The sequence below is a fragment of the Anopheles ziemanni genome, chromosome 3, assembly GCF_943734765.1.
Source record: "Anopheles ziemanni chromosome 3, idAnoZiCoDA_A2_x.2, whole genome shotgun sequence".
Lineage (NCBI taxonomy): Eukaryota > Metazoa > Arthropoda > Insecta > Diptera > Culicidae > Anopheles > Anopheles ziemanni.
This window is the reverse complement of record NC_080706.1, coordinates 71181123-71200814: the sequence shown is the minus strand read 5'-3', so window position 1 is coordinate 71200814 and position 19692 is coordinate 71181123. Positions and strand designations below refer to the sequence as shown.

The 19692-nt window shown below is 44.5% G+C and overlaps 1 protein-coding gene across 1 annotated transcript; it reads left to right on the top strand.

Moving 5' to 3' along the window:
• The first annotated feature begins 412 nt into the window (after window positions 1–412).
• Window positions 413–5259, top strand: LOC131288169 (1-phosphatidylinositol 4,5-bisphosphate phosphodiesterase gamma-1). The gene is made up of 10 exons (XM_058317281.1): window positions 413–662; window positions 740–941; window positions 1030–1544; window positions 1613–2316; window positions 2385–2772; window positions 3256–3437; window positions 3507–3690; window positions 3772–4034; window positions 4120–4895; window positions 4995–5259. Exons 1-10 carry the CDS (start codon window positions 501–503, stop codon window positions 5249–5251), a joined length of 3633 nt encoding a protein of 1210 aa, XP_058173264.1. The 5' UTR covers window positions 413–500; the 3' UTR covers window positions 5252–5259.
• The last annotated feature ends 14433 nt before the right edge of the window (window positions 5260–19692 follow it).

Below are 19692 nucleotides of genomic sequence, written 5' to 3'. Positions count from 1 at the left end.
GCAGGTTAGTTCATAAAAATTCTTATTCACCACTTTGAAAAAATATGCCTATAGTTTTTACTAAATTGTGGATCAAGTACTTTTCTATGTCAATTGGAACAGAGTGTATTTAAAACTGAACGAAAATAGCTTTAAATCACTAAAATACATTCACCACTTAAATGAAAACAATTCATGAACCTCTAAGTAGCGTCAATGCATATGGGCCAAGTTGACCTGCTTATATCACTGGCACCTTGCCCTTGATTATCTTTTCATTTATTTGACAATTCACATCCGACAAACGGTTTCCTTTTTTCACGATCAGTGCTTTCCACTGCGATAGAAACTTTCTTTTTCACATGTTGCCTTCGTAGTAGTTTCGAGCGGAAATAATGCTATCCAAGAACGTCGGTTCCTTCCGCTACCGTAAAGTCTGTCAACGTTGAAAGTGTTTTATCGTGTAGCCAAATAGCAAAGTGCATGAATTGCTACCCACGCAATCGCAAAATCATAACATTATGAGTTTCACAATTGGAGGAACGGCCAGCAGCTGCTTGGCGGCGCTGGGTGAAATGGAACAAATTATTTGCCAGCTGGAACGCGGCACACTGATTCAAAAGTTTTATCCCCGCAAGCGCCCGGAAAAGAAGACCCTCATGCTGCGCCGTGAAACGCGTCAGGTTTGTGTGCCTGACGAGTGATAAAGTTTGCTAACATATGGCAGGGAAAAAGCTCAACTCATTATGCTCGTTTGCAGATCATATGGTCCCCGGTACAGACCAATGGCCGGAGCAACTACGAAGGATCTCTAGAGCTGCGCGAGGTAAAGGAAGTTCGACCTGGTAAAAAATCGAAGGATTTTGAAAAATGGCCCGAAGAAGCGAAGAAAAGTGAACCACGGAAATGTTTCGTGATTTTGCACGGGAACGATTTTAAATTGCGCACCGTGTCTATCGTAGGTAAGTTGAGTATGGTCATAGATTGGACGTACACCTCTTTAAAACCCCTTTGCGAATGTAGATATTTAACATTCCACGATCATTTTAGCTTTCTCCGAAAAAGAGGCCGACATGTGGCTGAAAGGACTGAAGTATCTGATCTCGGACACGATAACATCCCCGTACTGGTTGCAGATCGAGCGCTGGCTGCGACGGGAGTTCTATCTGATGGAAGCCAACGGCACCGCTAGTCTGAAGGACATTCGGTCCTTCCTGCCGAAGATAAATTGTAAAGTATCCACCGCCAAGCTGAATGAGGTGTTCCACGATGTAGACACGCGGCGTAGGAATGAGCTCGGTTTCGACGACTTTACCCGATTGTATCAGCGCTTGGTGCTGCCACCAAGCGCGCTGCCAGAGTACTTCGATGGCATACGTATGGCGACATACAGTCAGAATGGTCAAACGGTTACGCTGCAAGAGTTTCGAAAGTTTTTGACCAAAGAGCAGAACGAGGAAGAGGGTAGCGGTGGCCACAGTGAGGAAACCGTGGCCAAATTTATCAACGATTACATCCAAGACCCGGCGCGTGACGTTAGCGAACCGTATCTGCGTTTACATGAGGTAAGAATGAAGAAAAACAAATTAATTTTCAGTAACGGTTTGATTTTACGAAAAATATTATGTTTTAGTTTATAGATTTTCTATTTTCGCGTCAAAATGAAATCTGGGACCGACGCTGTGACACGGTGTACCAGGATATGACGCGCCCGCTGGCACACTACTGGATATCGTCGTCCCACAACACCTACCTGACCGGTGATCAGTTTTCCAGCGAGTCCTCGGTCGAAGCGTACGCCAGGGCCCTCCGTATGGGCTGCCGGTGTATCGAACTCGACTGTTGGGATGGGCCGGACAATATGCCGCTGATTTTCCATGGGCATACATTCACGACACGCATCAAGTTCATGGACGTGATCCGCACGATCAAAGAACACGCGTTCATTACGTCCGAGTACCCGCTCATTCTGTCGATCGAGCAGAACTGTTCGCTCACGCAACAGCGCCGGATGGCGCAATCGATGCAGGAGGTGTTCGGTGAGATGCTGCTCACCCAACCGATCGATAAGGCCGAGACCCAGCTACCGTCGCCCCAGCAGCTGAAGCGTAAGATTATACTGAAGCACAAAAAGCTACCCGAGAACGGCATCATGGTGGTGGACGAGGCGGGCAAGGAATCGGCCATTCTGATGCGCGCAAATGACGAGAGCGAGCTGGACATTCGGAATACCGTCAAGAATGGTATCCTGTACCTGGAGGATCCGGTCGACAAGGGTTGGAATGCGCACTTTTTCGTGCTCACGCAGCATAAGCTCTTCTATACCGACAGTCAACGGTAAGTATTTCGAGGATTCACTTTCTTGGTTTCGTTCCAACTCTAACACCATGATTCTCCTTCATCAGACCCGACCGCGATAGCGATCTAAGGGATGACGAACGGGAGGAAAACGGCTTCGCCAATCGATCGCGCGACGGTACGCTGGTTTCAAATGACGAGCTACACTTTGGCGAAAACTGGTTCCACGGCAAGCTTTCCGGGGGTCGCGAGGAAGCTGAAAAGCTGCTGCAGCAGTTCTCGCACCTGGGCGATGGAACGTTTCTGGTGCGCGAAAGCGTCACCTTTGTCGGGGACTATTGTTTGTCGTTCTGGAGGCAGGGTAAACCGAACCACTGCCGCATCAAGCTCAAGCAGGACAAGGGTGTCACGAAGTACTACCTGATGGAGAACGTGCTGTTCGACAGTCTGTACAGTTTGATCATGTACTACCGACAGAATGCGCTCCGGAGTGCGGTAAGATCTCTTTTTCTTTAGTTTCACTTTTGATTGGTTAGCTCTTGAAGGTGTTAGCTAGCCAAAAAACTATGTGTTAACTCTATGTTAGAGGGGGTCACAGTATGTCCAAGCACTATTGTTTTTCGAACAAACCTAATGATTCTATGTGTCTAACAGTTCGGCGCATTCATTTCTTTGGGTACAAATTCCACTATTGACTTTGTACTGCCCTACCGTATCCTTCGTATAATGTACTGATACCAAATGCAGCCAAAACGGTACCGAATGATCGTGATTTCTAATCATATGAAGTAGGCGACGTTGCAAGCATTCCCTAACATATACAACCCCCGTCATTGCATTGTATTTCGTATGTCTCAAATGGATCCACACTCACAAGTTGTTTGCTAAATTAATGTTTTTTACCTATTTTTTCCTGATAAATGAAGGGTTAATTTCGATTAATTTGATTTATTTCCTCATTTAACTTTGTTATTGTAGGAATTTTACATCACACTGAAGGAACCCGTTCCGCAACCGAACAAGCACGAAACGAAGGAATGGTACCATCACACGACGACCCGCGAGCAGTCCGAAATCGTGCTCAACCAGGTCCCGCAGGATGGGGCCTTCCTGGTGCGCCCGAGCGAGAAAGGACCAAAAGCCTTCGTTATCTCGTTTCGGTAAGAGGCATAGTCCGAATCCGTTCGTGAACCGCTCGGAACCATTCAATGGCATTTTCCCTGTTTTAGGTCCCACGGTAAATTCATCCACTGTCGCATCCGGGTGGAGGGTCGCTTGTACGAGATGGGTGGGATGGAGTTTGAGAGTCTGGTCGATTTGGTAAACTTTTACTCCAAACATCCCCTGTACCGCAAAGTAACGCTGAGCTATCCGATTCCGCGGGAAATGATTCGCCGGATCAACACGATGGATGTAGGTGTTCGTGGGTTTGGGCTGATGATTGCGAAATCATACTGAATTCGGGGTTTGCTCCTTTCCCCTTAGGTACCCGAGGACAGTGGAGCCTACGGATACATGGACCCGGCGATGGTCGCCAATGAAAACGTGACGGTCAAGGCGCTGTACGACTACAAAGCGCAGCGGGATGACGAACTGTCGTTCTGCAAGCACGCCATCATAAGCAATGTGGTGAAGAAGGGCACCGACTGGTGGCTGGGGGATTACGGTGGCAAACGGCAGCACTACTTCCCGGCCAACTACGTGCAGGAGCTTAGCGCGACGGACGACGGTACGCTGGTCGATGAAGGTGCCAACGAACCATTGATGTTGGGCAGTTTGCAGAAAGGTAAGGGACCGGTGGGTCGATATCTAGGGATAGAATAAAATATCCATTCATTTGGTTCGATCAGGTTCACTGGATGTGCATGGCGCCGTGGTGGAGGTGGCCTACAGCAACCATCCGGACATCGAGCGGATACTGCGCATCCAAAACCCGACGATGCAGAACGTGTTCGAGGTGGGCGTCCAGACGAAGGAGCTCGCGTACGAGTGGATGCTCGCCATCAAGGAAGCGGCCCAGAACGCGAGCGCCATGGAGAACGAGCGGCGCAAAATGGAGCGCAATTCGCGCGTCGCCAAGGAAATGTCCGATCTCATCATCTACTGCCGGAGCGTGCCGTTCAAGCACCATCCGGCGTCGTGGGTGTTCTACGAGATGTCCAGCTTCCCGGAGACGAAGGCTGAGAAGTATTTCCTGCAGCCGGAGACACGCTTGCTGTTCGTGCGCTTCCATCGGAACCACCTGAGCCGGGTTTACCCGAAGGGGCAGCGGTTGGATTCGTCCAACTACCATCCGACGGCCCTGTGGAACTGCGGCTCGCAGATGATTGCGCTCAACTTCCAAACGCCCGACAAACCGATGCAGCTAAATCAGGCCAAGTTTCGGGACAACGGTGGCTGCGGGTTTCTGCTGAAGCCGGACTTTATGTTCCGCGACGAGTTCGACCCGACCGACCCGAACACGCTCGTCGGTGTGGGCGAGGTGATTGTGAACGTGCGCATCATCGGCGGGCGCAACCTGTGCAAGGTCAGCCGCAACATTACCAGCCCCCTGGTCGAGGTGGAGGTGCTCGGTGCGTCCTTCGACAGTGGCATCAAACATCGCACCAGAGCGATCGGTAAGTCCGCACCTCTGATGATTCCCCAGGTGCTTGTACTAAAAATTGTACTAAAACCTTATCTCGTTCAATTTGTTTGCTTTGTTTTGCTCTTTCCAGCGGACAATGGTTTGAATCCGATTTGGAACGAAATATGCGAGTTCCGGATAGCGAACCCGCACTTCGCCATGATCCGCTTCGAGGTGCAGGACGAGGATATGTTCGGTGAGCCAAACTTTATCGGCCAGGCCGTGTTTCCGCTCGGTGCCATTCGCACCGGGTACCGCAGTGTCCCGCTGCGGAACAAGTACAGCGAGGAGCTGGAGCTGGCCACCCTGCTGGTGCACACGAGCATTCGCCCACTTCAGACGGAATAACGTAGCTTTCGCCCGGAGGAAGGCACTGTAGGAGGGGGGGGCCTATCATGACAACCAGTGGGAAGCAATTAGTAGGCCTTAGGATACACTTACGCAAGCTGAGAAGATTGATGGTTCGAGTCTCTCTTACCACAAGTGTCTTAATGCGTAGGATGTTGCCTTTTTTTTACCCAGACAGAACAGTATTTAACAAAATTTAAACGAAAAACTATTTAGGATGATTTATGTGTACAATACGCGCAACGCGTACCAATCTAATGTGCCTCTATATATATATTTGAACATAAATATGATTATACACACCTATATACATATACAACATGGGGTGTAAACGGAACACAGATTTATGTGGTGAGCAAAGTTGAAAAAAAAAACGGTAAGCGGGTAGCACACGGTTGGAGTTGTCTTTACCTTTTTTTTGTTTTACATCGTGCACACGCAATTGGTGTGCCCAAAAATACGGGCAAGCACGCACAAGAAGAAGTTTGCAACGTATCAAATAAAAACAACGCGAGTGATAGAATTATTCGGTGTTGAAACATTAGACGAATAAAACACATGGGAAGCAGTTGTCAGCCATAGAGCGCGTTATTTGGCATGGATTAAAAAAATGAAAGCAATAAACCTATTCTGGATTCGAGTGGATACAGTGCAATGTGAATCAGGTGTCGGGTTATCTTTATTTCCAATGGTTTTTAATTAATATCACTTCAAATGCATCCGCGTTTTAATAGCTGTATTATTTTTTGTTACGCTTACGTTAGTTTTTCTGTTTTGTTGTTGCCACTGAGGCCACGTGGCCGTTTTTGTTCGTGCTAAAAATTAAATCAAAAGTACAAACCGTATAAAAACAAACACGTCAGAGTGACATGATGTTTAAATTGTACGCTCAGTGAATCGTCATTATATTGTACAAATTTGAGTGCAAACGTCGTAAGTCATTGAAAACGGCACAGCTGATAACAGCACGTGGTAGTTTGGCCATGATGCTACTGTTCGATGTCACCAGCCACTTTTTCAGCAACTGATAAACACGGGGCACATGTTTATTATAATTAATCGCATGGCCATGCATTAAGAAAGCAGAAAAAAAAAACAGATGCGCTCTTAGGTAGTCTTTGGATTGCAAATTGACCTGTGTTCTTGACCGCTTAAAAAATGAACATAAATTGAATATTGTTAGAGGTAACAAAAACAAACATAACACATAGATTTGATAATTTTTTCAGCTGGTGGAAGTGCATATGTTTTTTGTTTCACAATCATAATTTGGGTGGCTGTTCACGTTTGATTTAGTTTAAAGAAATGATGAACATGGCTCAACAAAAAAAATTATATAACCCTGTTTTTCCTTCTGTGCGTCATGAACTGTGCACTTACGCAATACAGCGTAACGATACTTACCATAAATTAGTTTTTGCAAAACAATCATGAACATGTTACCGTCAACAATAAAGCAGGTTAATTTGTACAAAACCGAGAGGAAAACAACAAAAATTATTTATTGCTCTCGACAATTGATGGTTATTGTCTGGTTGGTAGATAATTTATTATTTAAATAAGATGTTCCTTAAAAACTCCGATACACAATAAATTAGTTCGCTCGATTCAAATTCCACACTACTTCCGCGCGGATCCATAGAAATCGGCACGTGGTTTAGCATGTTTTCTCGTGACCTCGCGTGTATTCGTTCTGTTTGCAAGTGGTCAGTAAAAGGCGTGAAGGTTAGATTGGAAAAAAAATGTGTGCAGAAGTGCGCGCGAATAAAACGGAAGATTTGATTTTTTTGCGGCAATCGTTTCGGTATTAATGAAATGTTTGTTGGGGATTAGTCTTGGACCTTAGCCATTTATGCTTCTTAGTTTATTATGCCAGAAAAGCGATTGTTGTAAACGCGACCTAATTTTGAAATGATCCGATAGTTTTTGAAAGTCATAAAAAGATTTTTTTTTTAAATTGCAGTGAGTTTTAGAAAATTTTGTCAATTGGATTTCCGTGCCTCGTTCCATATTTCCATTTCGCTTTCTTTTCTACTATTGGCATTTCTCTGCGCGTAGTTTCGGTATTGGCTGTTCTTTCAACGTTTCCGTGTGCAAGATTATCAACTGGTTTGGATTTTTCATTTTGCGGTTGTGGTTTTTACTTTATTGTTGTTAATAATATTATTAATTGCTATACACCCTTTCTATTCCGCACTGCCACCGATTATTGGATTTTGAAGCAAACTTTCAATTTATTTAAAATAATAACCTTCCTCCATCACACATGCAAAATTGTGTGCGCGCGCGCGAAATTCCCTCCCCATCTTTCCCAGTGCTTAGTGGCAAAAACCAACGAAACGAAAATTGGTGCACTGTAATTGACTGCTTTCCATTTTTTTATACAAAAGGATCAAACAACAAACCAATCCGTTTAATTACAAACAATTTCCAAATCAATGTTGTCATGCACACTATTACCCGTTCTCGGTAATAAGAAGACATAATTGCTAAACACTTGGCGGACAAACCAATTTGGCACAATGTTAATTGTAAAGCAAATGGAGCTGTAGCTTATCCTATCGTGTCAGTCAAAACCATTTTTTACTGATTTATCAACAGATTTATTTAACAGAGAAAAATGTTTCAGGATTTTGGGACCATTTGACCTGTGTGGACGCGTTTGTGCTTTGTAGGCTAACAGTATTATAAAAACATATTTTTTTAGTATATGCCGGGTCGTTTTTTGAAGTACCTTTGTTAGATTGGGTGATGTCCTCATTCAAACCGGAGCTCATTATAAAGGCATCCACGTGAAACATACGATTACTTTGCGGTGGTTGAAGATTACCCTTTTTTTGCCGCTGGATTCACAGCTTCCGCAGAAATAAAAAACAAATCAATCAACCCCATACACCGTGACACAATCAGCAGAAATGTCCCTTCAAATGGACCTGAAAAACTGTTAACCAAAGCCACTAACTAGCCCAACCAATCTGCCCCCATCGAGCGCGCGTGTCAAGCATAAACATCCTTCTTCTGGGCGAAGCCGAATTCCACGGAAAACAACCACCGTTTCTTCCCTCGTCTCGCGATGATAACTGATGCGCTTTGAACCCAGAGAACGGAAACTAGCAAACAAAAAAAAAACAACCGATCCCAATAATAATAATAAATGGTGATGGTAGTAATAATAATCGCACACGATTCATTGCAATCGCCGGAATGGTTGTTGCGGTTTTGGAATGTTCGTTTAACGTTGGCGTTTTATTGTTTCACTTTTTCGTTTTATGTTTAATCAATAGCGTAAGCGTTTCCCGTTTCGCAACGTCTCTCCCCATGATCGTTGGTGCGCTCCTTCGGTTTGCTTCCCGTAGTCCTTGCTTAGTTGTTTGCTTTCTTTCGCTTCCCTCCTTTTGCTGGCAAGTGTTTTACTCTTTGTCCTTTTTTTTTTTCAATCGGTCGCTTCCTGTCCGGACGTTACATTACTTTCGAGATTCATTAGCTGCGCGTGCCTTACTTCGTGCTATGTGTTTCTTTTTTCTTTTAATTGGCTGCCGATTTCCCCCTCTCTTGCTTTAGTTTCATGTAGCAGAAGAAGTTTGTTTGTTTGTTTTTTAAGAGCGTACAAATTTATTGTTTTAAATGAGATTGACTTTCTTCTCGTATTGTTTGATTTTTTTTTGTTTTCGATTGGCTTTGCTGTTCGCTTTTGCACCTAATATAGTTTGATCTTTACTTCTTTTCCTGGTTTGTTAATAACTTGTTTTATCTTCTCTTTACTCTGCAAATAATGCACACGAACGCTTGTGCTGTGCGTGTTTCTTTTTTTTTTGCTCTCCTCGGGTGGGTGGGTATCATGAGTAGGTAGGTGTGTAATACGGTGTGTATAGTGGGTGAGTAGTGTAAGGGGTTTTTGTTTATGATTATTTTGTTTTGCTATCACGTACGTGTAATTGTTTCGTTATCGTTATATCTTGTATCTGTCGTTAAACTGTCGGATATATTTATTTAAATTCTAGGAGACTATTCTGCTCAGCAAACACTTCCAAAAGCATATACTCTGACCGTGGAAAAGGTGGTTTTTGTTTTCATGTTTGTAATTTGTTTTGTTTCCTGCTCTGTCTCTCTCTCCGGCTTTCCATCAAAGGCGCTCTCTAGGTTTTATCCCCTGTCTACTACGATGCTGTATTTTGTATGCTTCAAAACGGTGCTGTATGTTTATTTTAATTTTATCTTTTTGATTTTTTTGTATTTCTGTCAAGTTTCAATCTCTTTCAATTTCCTGTTAGGTGTTGTATTTGTTTGCTTTCCGTACTTTTTTTTTCTCATTGCCATGCTGGTTTTACTAAAATTTCTAAAGTGTTATGTGTATGCTGCAGACGGTCCTTTCCCATGTTTTACATCCATCAATCAACGTTGCTACTTCCTGACCATAAATACTGGGGAGGTTCATTTCAATTTGTTTGTTACTGTTTCCTAGACACAAGTTTTATCCATTCTTTTCTAGTGGTGCTTGTCGCATGCATCCCATCGAATGTATCTGTTATACACTTTGCTGCAATCCTACACACTGGCACACACTACGTACGCTTTTCTCTTACTTTTGTCGGTACTAAACGCGCGAACTAGAGGCACTCACACGCAATATTCGAAAATGGCAAGTTTGCTTGGGTATATTGGGTGAGAAAAAAATATAACAATACTATGGAAGATGGAAAGTTGCAAAAACGACCGGAGAATCTATCGTCCTGCGTACTACACTTCGGTACTGCGGTATACTGGTTCGATATCTCTCCTTTTGCATCCATTCGGCTTCTCGCTTTACCTATCACTGGCTATATGGTTGAATGTGTTCAATGTTTACCGTGTTCTAGGAGCTTCCTTATTTTTTGTCGTTTACCCAACACTGCAGGGTTTCGCTACCGGTTTTAGTGTTTAATATGCTTGCTTTAAGGTAATACTGATACATTGTAGACATCCTTCGTCATCGACCACTATCGTACCCGCGTAGGCGCCCCACCAAATGTCTAATACCTAACCTAATTCGCACAACGAGCTCTGTTATATGCTAGCACACTATTCGCAGTCGGAGGGGGGTTCCTATGGGTTTTATTGTTCTTTGCATGTTGCGAGTCCTAACTCCAAATGACCGGGGGGTTTTTTTTTGGGGGGATTGGCAGTCGAACGAATTCCATCCCGAAAAGAGTAAAGCTAGTATCCCTCCACATTCTACCGACTGTTGGCGGGATGTTCACTTTTTGTTATCTCTCACCCTCTTCCTTCAATTTTCTCCTGTTCTGACTTTCTTCTTCACTTTTGCAATACTATATTTTCATTTTATTGTTACATTAATTATTGTTGAGTGTACGATTGTTTGTTAGACTTCTTTTGTTGAAAGTGGCAAGCATGCTGCTGCTGCTGCTTATTGAAGGCTCGTGTGGGAAGGACCAAGAAAAGGCACAATTATGTTTTTTGTTGTTGTTTTGTTTTCATGAACTCCTTATCTTTGCTGCTGCTGCTGCGTTATAAAGTTGTCTTGCTTGTATGCTCTGTCGCCGTTCACAGTCTAATCTTTTTCTACTTGCGTGGGTTTTTTATTTTGCTCTCGGTAATGCAGGCCTACTTCGGTTTTTGTAATGCAATGTTCTATTTGCCTATTGTGGTGCGCGTACGTTGTCCAACATCTACTACCATTGCTTTGCTCTTATTTGATGCTCCTAGTGTTTGCCGTCTTCGGCCTACCTATGCCGTGCGGTCATGCTGGCGTGTTTTGTCTTCTGCGTTTCTGTCAACTCTACTCGGCTTTCAATTCGATCGGTTTGCTTCCTACCTTCTGCTCATATCATGGCACAAATCGTATTACTAGCTGCACTAAACATACAGAAGAGCCTCAGAAATCGTCCCGAGCGTCGTATCCTTCCTCGACCGTGCGGAAGGTGACGCTGGTGTGAACGTAACTATGTGCGCTGGGTTTTGGTTGTTTTCCTTCTATTTGTGTGTTGTTGCTATGTCTATTTATTTAGATAACTCTGTGTTGTTTGTTGCCACTATCCCGGACCGTTAAATTCTGAGGGAGTAACCGTGAAATGCAGGATTTTTTAAACGAATCGTACCGATGAAAATTAGGTCTGGTTTAGGTTTTACGGAAGTGTGTCACATTCCCTACGGGGTTATTGTGTTTCTGCGTTCTTCATCACGTATAGGTACAGTCCCTATCTAGGGACAAGAAAAATAAATAGAGAGGCTTTGTTTTTTAAAGGGAAAATAACGCTTCATTGAAACCGTGTCCTAACATGATGTTTCGTTTGGCAACGAACCAATTTGAGCAATCAAAACTTCCCATCCTTGAACGAAAGAAAAAAGAACCGTTTCTATTTCCTGGTGTACGTATGGTATGTGGGTTTTTTGTGGTGCTTCGAAGGTTTCAGCTCATTAACTTCACTTCTGCTTTCGTGGTTTTAATTGAGTTTGTTGTTTCTTAATCCTTTGGATTTGGTTAACACTGCCTCACCTTTTCATCATATTATTTCATTCCGTGCCGACAATAATATATTTATAAATTCCAACGCTATTTCGACACGTTTGTTCGTCATGATTCTCCACCGGCGTCCTTGCGCAACCTTATTGCCTGCTCAATCTACACAACAACAAAAAAATATGTTTTAAGAAAATACAAATAAACTATACGAAAACGAGTCCTAGAGCAAATACATATACACACGCGTACACACAGAAAGACTGAATGAAGAGGACGCAACCCGGAACGGCACAACTCGAATCGTTTATAATATATATATATATATATGTATCTATATATATTAGGATACCTATTATGATACTTTTCTGCCGTAATATTATTGATATAATATTATTATTCGTAATATTACCGATAGGCGTATAATTATAATAATATATTAAAAATAACCTAACCATCCCCCACCACAGCCCGATCCGGTCGCTCAAACCGCGTGTACCGTGAACCTCTTTTTCTCTACCGGGAGAAACGTGTCCAACAGGCAGCTTCCCCGGTTTCCGTTTGTGCCCACCGTATTTGTTTTGAACCTTACACTTTCTCGCAGTGTGGCCAGGTGGGTTTTCCGGCTGCGCAGGAAAATCGCACACTAATGGAAACGTCCGGGACGCGAGCGGTGGCGGTCAGGCAGCGTGTGGCGGGGGAATAAAATAGTTTGATTCGTTTGATAAAATTAAAAATAAAATTAATAATAGTAGTCGTTAAGATTATTATAAACAAGTTGCAATCGCCAGCCCGGCGCGCCAGGCAGCGCGGGAAAGGAACTAGCCCTGGGACCGCTTGTCAAGCCCGCGTGGCCCCCCGTTCACCTTCGACGCGTGCCGCCCGTTGCCGCCGAGGGTCGATTTCTTCTTCCCCGTCGGGCCACCGCCTCCAATACTGCTACTGCTATTGCTAGGGCCGCTCCGTCCGCCGGACGACGTCTCGTGGCTGTTGGTCATGGTGCTGGTGGTGGTGATGGTGTAGGGTGGTGCCCCGGTGAACTGGCGCTCCCGTCGGGCACCGCCGCCTCCGACGTCGGGACCGAGGTGAACCGGTTGAGATGACTTTGGCGCCTGCTTTGGGCCGATGGCGGCGAGGATGAGCGACGACGGTGGCGTCGTCCCCGAAGGTCCCCCCGGTCCGTCCCGCTCGTCCGCCGCCCCCGGTGAGTGCGCGTTCAGATGGTGCCGCCGATGGTGGCCGGCGCCTTTCCCGTACGGTGGACCCCCGCCGTCGGCGGTGGCAGGGGATGCGGGGGACGCCACCGGAACACCGGTATCGAGATTCGGATGTGCGACGGCACCGGCCCCCTGACGGTGCGCCCTGCCCTTCTGCGTGGCGAGGCCATGTTTGTGCCGGCGCGGATGTGGATACGGCTGGTCGGGCGCGGCAACCGCTGGTGCGGTGGCCGAGTAGCTTCCTCCCTCGAGCAGTGAGTTTCCACCGGCACCGGGTGCGCTTTCGAGCCCCGGATTGTCCTTTCGCGTCGCTTCCGGTAGCCGCTGCTGTTGTCGATTCTGCTGCTGTTGCTGCTGTTGCTGCTGCTGCTGGAGTGCTTGATTTCGCAGGTTCTTTTGCTTCTGCTTTGGCTGCTGTTGCTGTTGTTGCTGTTGCTGTTGCTGCTGCAAGTATTGGTCGTGAACGAGAGCGGAGGAGGCGTTCGAGCGCTGAAAGTTGTAGCACTTTTCGTCGATCGGTCGCCGCCGCCCGCGGCCTCCCCGTCCGCCGCCACCCTTGCCTCCGCCGCCCTCGCCACCGCCGGCGGCCTTCGCTCCCCGGTTGCCGGCGATCGGCTTACCGTTCTTCTGGAAGCCTAAAAACCGGGACTGGTTCAACACCGACTGATAACGAAAGGCGCCCCCGGAGACGATGCTTTCGTAGAACTGGCACCGCTTGGGGATGTTGGCTTTGGCTCGCTGCCGAGGAGAAGAGGTCAAGAGAGAGGGTAGGAGAAGAAAAGAAAACAAGAACCGATTAAGTAAACGTCAGCGTTTGCAACTCTTTCAACTTTTATCTTTAAAATAAAATACAACTTTATTAACCGCGCTAATGTTAACTCCAATTTCTTCCTTCTTTCTTTTGCATTTTCGAACTTACCATCGCCTTGGTGCGCCAGTTTTTGTCGAAGCAGATGTACGTGTTGGTCGCTTTCGAGTAGATCTTCACGGCTATCCGTTGCTCGTGGGACAACGTGACTGGCTCGAGGGTGAAGTTCTCTGGCGAAAGTAAAAAGGGTTGGAAAAGATAATCATTAGTTTTTTGTTTTAAAAACGGTTCAGCGCAAAGTTTGGATTGATATTTAACAAAAACGTTCAATGAACGAAGAAATACTTTTGACAGATATAGAAAGTGCGTGAGCCGAACACCGACAATGCTTTAACAATCAAACAGTTCTCGATAACTCGAAACCATTAAATCATAGAAGTTGGTATGAACACATCAACAAAATCGTCATATTTCGATAGTAAATTTCGAACCAAGACAACTTTCAACACACTAGAAATAAAGAATGGAAACTCTTTTAGTTTCTTTCAAAAAAACTAAAAGCTGGTACAAGCTTTGTTGATTTTGGTAAAAGCTGTATGTTATTTAATAGTACAAATGATAGCAAAAGCGACAAACACGAGCAACGTGTTTCAATTTCACTTTACAGAGGTTGTGATTCACTGATTTCTACTATACAAATGTCAGTCTATCCTCTTTTAAATGGAAGTCTCTGTTTTTCATTTTTATTAGAATTTAAAAAACGTATTTTTTCAAATCTTTTTTATTTTAATTTTATTCATTTTAATTTTATGATGCGAGCTCCTCTTTTTTAACTGTTTGAGGCTTTTAGCATTTTTCGTACAGCTCAAAAAGGATTCGAAAACTTCAACCCACTAACCTTTCTGCCAACTATAACATCTTAAAAGAGTGTAAAAATTTGAAACAACGAAAAGTAGCTGATAATATGCCCGGTTTCTTAAATAATCAAACCATAAGATTTTAAACAAATACGAACGTAAACAAAAAGATACTCTATAATATGGATGCAATTGGGTTTACAGACTTAACCTGTTGACGAACCCTTGGTAGAGAACATTCTTTAAATTAAATTCTCCTTCCCTGGATGACAAAGTAATCCGCTTTCAAGTCCCGCATGGAATCGAACTCAAGTAATCATTCACCTGCACGGTAAACTGATGATGAAATCAAGGCAATGAGAATGCTAATGTCCCTATTAAAAGCGACCAAATGATGATGCCGCCTTCTGCCCATCGAACAACACTTTCCCGCCCATTTATTTCCGTTCTAGGCGGGTGAATTACCTTGCAACCTCGCCCGAGAGTGGAGTACGGGAGGATAGAAAAACAAAGAACAACCCGGCAGGCTACTTGACACTGAAATAAAACAGAAATTATCTAATAGATTGATTTTTCCCCCGCTTGCGCACGCTTCTCCCCGGGCCTGGGTGGTTGGGAAACGGGGAAGGATCACTCGCGGTCGCGCCATCTTAACCGAAGTAGACGAACGGCTCTACGGGAGTCACCATGCTGGGCAGGTGTGGTTACTACACCCCCTCCCGCGTCCCTTTCCTGTCCCTTTTCGACGTTCGCGGACGCAAGCCGGCCACGTTCGTAGGTCGTTTTGCGCAATTGTTTACGCAATGCGACAATCCTTCAAACTGTGCGCACGCGGTACAGGGCGCGTACGCACCCCACCAGTTCCACCAACCCACTACGACCCCTTCCTTACCAGAGCGCCACCGTTTGCGGTCATAATTCAGGTAATTCCCCACGATTCGCCGCGAAGTTCGGAGCGGTAGGCAAAGAACACATGGACGTAACCGCAACAGCCACCACTCCGTTTGGAGCCGCCAATCCCTCCCCTCTCACCACACCTTTATCCACTCCCCTTTCCCTTCAGCCCTCCTTGCTAGGGCCAGTGCAACCGGCGTCGACACCGAGGAGCCACTTTAATTGCAGCTAATCGACATCACTTTCCGCGCAACGCACCAACACGGATAAGGAGGAGCGCGGGGGGGACACGGGAACCGCGGGACAACATCGTTGAACTCCGTCTTGCGCCGAGCTCCAAAACGATCGATAGCGATTACGGTCGCGCGGGCGAGACTTACGACGCGAGGTGAGCCCCCGGGGAGGGATGGGGCGGGAGCTATTTGGCTGGAAATTGATGTCCACAAATCGATTTGCAGTTAATGGAGAGTTAAAGTCGAAACAAAAACTAAATAACAAAAATAAAACAACCCTTAAAACGCTGCCCTTAAGGTGCACCCTTCGTTCGTTACGGGGATCGTCGTAAGGTTAAGGCAAAGGCGACTCCACGCTAGGAGCCCAAGCTAGGAACCAGGTTCGGGAGCACGGTTATGAAGTTTGCTTGAACGATTTCGCCGGCAAATGGAAAGGATGGACGGCGCTGGGCGCCATTTTGCAGACGGACAATTAAGATAGCGCGGGCGCGCATATCATCGCCGGCAAGCGACATTGCTTTCTAATGTCTTGTTTTTCCTACGTCCCAAACGACACACACACACTGACACACACATACCGAAATTGGCAAGACTTTGATGGGAAATATTATTAATGTCCGACGGGTTTTGATAGCGCCGCGGGGCGAGCGAACGAGCGCCATTATTTTTATGGCAGTTTATGGCGGCGCGATGTTTTTCGTACCGCCAAAACAACCATTAATAGCAAATGGGTATTTGTAGTGTTTTGTTGTAAATTATGATTTCAAACCATAAAGAAGGCACGTGCTTCGCGACGGATTTGACAGCAAACCCTGAGCAAAATGTTGCTGCCATTAACACTAACAGCGTTATGGATTGTTTTGGATGCCCTGATGGACGATTTGAACAGGAAAAGAGAAGTGACAAAACAATTATTTATGGTTTCCTTTACCTTGGGAAGATTAACACTTTCGCTTAAGTTCTTGCAAAACATCGGGTTTCTTTACAATATTACTAAATTATGATCCTCTTTTCTAACGTCTTCATTCAAAAGTATTCCCGCTGGGCCGGCCTGGACAGTTAAATTTAAAACCTGTTCTTTTCCGTTATGCGAATTGCATGTTTGCTCCTTCCCTCAGAAGGCCAGAGGTGACTTAACAGTGTTGTTAAAGATCATCATTTTTATGGTCAACTCTTCATCATACACGAAAACTCTCTGAATGGATCATTTTCCTAATCGACCAAAAAGCAATAATTCGTTTTTTACCATCCGACCTCGCGTGCGATGTTTTTTTTCAATCTTAATTTATCTTATTCTTAATTAAAGTTATTTTTAATGGAATCCATTAAGGATTCGAAAGACGTGAATTTATTATTCGATAAATGTCGAATACCCTATGGAGAATTTTAAACGAATCAACGAGACAAACTAAACGAAAAATATAAGAAAATAGCCCAAAAGAGCCATTCTGGCAATTTCCTCCACATTTTCCTATTTTGTTTTGCAAATGTCTGTACATTTTTCTATAAAAATCTCACAAAACAAAAACCACGTGAACCGTTTATCGTTGGGTATTTTTCAGTTCACATGACGCAATAATTACTCGAATGTAGCAATCGATGGAAAAAAATGTAAAAATTTCCGTCAGCCAGGTAATTCTAAAAAAATCATTGTAAAAGCTTGGAGTTGACCTCAAGGAGGAAATCGACTAGCGTAAGGATTTGAGTAGCATTTAATCAGTCCGCGATGCTAATCAGGTACGCCACAGTTAACGTAACTTATTGGAAACCGACAAATGCCATTCCTACGCAATATCACCTGGGCAGGAAAACAACAACAACCAGACATTAGTGCAAGGGCCGGCGGCGATTCAACGATGGAAGCAAAAAAAAACAACAACACCATTTATCAACAGTGACCAAACACAAAATCGCATCATTAGCGGCTGGCCGGGTGGCGCGAAAGGGTGGACAACTCTATTACGCCAAAAGGTCCGAGATAGGAGTCCGGCGCACTCCGACTAAACGGCGCAACGGCTAAATTGCGGTCCGCACAATCCGTCGGGGGGTCTCCATCTCTGGCCAGGTTAGTACCTCCCTTCAGGTGCGTGTGGTGTTGGAATGAGCGGTTATTAGTAATTGTAGAAAATTACTACCACCCAGCGTTAGAGTCTCTTTCTCCCAAACCCCCCACCTCCCTGGTGGCCCCGGATCGGTACCGGGGGTGTTGCGTGCCGCCGCCGGAAAGTGCAATTAAATGGCGCATTCTGTTGACAGTGGCCCGGGTGTAATTGTGTGGCACCTCTAATGGCATCTTGGCGCCCTCCATGTCCTCCCTTTCGGCCACGCACGCCCCCACTCCCAACGTCCGCGCTCGTCACTTTTCCTCGCGCGTACGGCTGACATTTGATAGGTTCGTGTTTATTTTAATCCGGCGCTAGACAACAGAATGCCGCATGGCGCGGAAGATCGGACGGGCTGACCTACAACGGAAACCATCGACACCTTTAAGCGGAGGTGGAGAGGGAGGGGGGAAAATGGTAACACCTACGAACGCGTCTAATAATTCGTCACCTTCGCTTTCAGTTGATTGTGCTGGTGTGGAGGGAGGGCGAAAAAAAAGAGATTTTGTGGCTTGTTGGTTTATGTTTTCACCATCCTTAGGGAGTGGCCCCAGTGGCGCAGGGGTTGAAGCGCACGGTGAAGCCAAACGACGAGAGAACCGTGGGAAAAACCGACCAATGACACCATTCCCCCCAAGGAAAGAGGGCCGTGTGTTACGATCTTATTTTCCTTTCCTTCGTTACCGAACGGGGGCCTTGGAAGTGCTGGCGTTAAGCCGTAAGGTAGGATTCGAAGGAACGATAAAGTTTCCCATAAAATAACAAAACAAATAAACGAACCACCTTACGCCACGGATCGAAATAAAACCCAAAATCGATGAGCGCTGCGCCGTTCTGTGAAGTGGAAAATTTGAACAATCTTGATCCTTGAAGATCGCAGTGTTGTTCCAATAAATAGCTTTTACACTGACGTTACTTATATTTTCTTTGAATTTCAAACTTGGATTTCGCATGGAGTTTTATTTATTGGAGCATTTTTTTAAATTTGTGTTTCAAAACAAACTCCGATAAAATGGGTTCGACCAATTATAATTGAAGTTTATCTTAAAATATCAAAACACGAAAGATTTATAGTACTGATACAGTTAAATGTTTGCAAATAATCATTTTTACGATAAGACTTCCAAATGTAGTCGCCGTTATATTCTGTGCTCTAAAAACCAAGTTCTCAATCCTTCAACGAAACGTATTAACACTAGAATCCAAATAGGAGTCATTTCGACTCCAACATAATTTTCGATTTTAATATCTCAAAACCGGCTGAATATTTTTACAAAAAAATAAGGCTTTTCTTATAATCCAAAGCTACATCTAAAAGAAAAATTTCAGATTTTTCTGTTCTACTAGTTCTGAGAACCAACTTGACTATCCCTGCTAAATGTTTTTTAGGGGTCATTTTGATTTTGACAAATACATAAAAAACCCAATTTTGACCGTTTTTGCTTTACAAAGAAGTAAAGTAATGATAAAGAAATGCATCGAAAACCAAAAAAAAAAAAAATACTAAAAAGTAACAATTTATGGATTTGAAAATTTTTCAAAAATAATGAAGTTATAGCGTTTCAAAACTAGGGATCAAAAAACCCTTAAAAAGCATTCGGGCAAGATTCCAAAGCAATGTATTCTAGTGTTAAGATCCACGTGTTTGAGGTACGATGCGCAATGAAAGGTGTCGCAATTGGGTGACAATCTAAAACTGAACATTTAAAAATGTTAAACGTGTTATTTTTGAACATTAAATTTGAGTTCCTAAGTTAAAGTTTAAGCTATAAAACTTTTATATATAAAAAATATATGTAAAATATTTCCTATAATACTAACTATTGACACTCAAGAAATAGTGAACACCGTGGAACGACGTTGTACAATGTAC

What these genes read in the sequence shown, in the direction of transcription:
- LOC131288169 (XM_058317281.1), top strand. Translation starts at nt 501, where the DNA reads ATGAGTTTCACAATTGGAGGAACGGCCAGCAGCTGCTTGGCGGCGCTG. An exon ending in TGCGCCGTGAAACGCGTCAG is followed by an intron (nt 663 to 739) that starts GTTTGTGTGCCT and finishes GCTCGTTTGCAG; the next exon opens with ATCATATGGTCCCCGGTACA. An exon ending in GTCGATGAAGGTGCCAACGA is followed by an intron (nt 4,035 to 4,119) that starts ACCATTGATGTT and finishes CATTCATTTGGT; the next exon opens with TCGATCAGGTTCACTGGATG.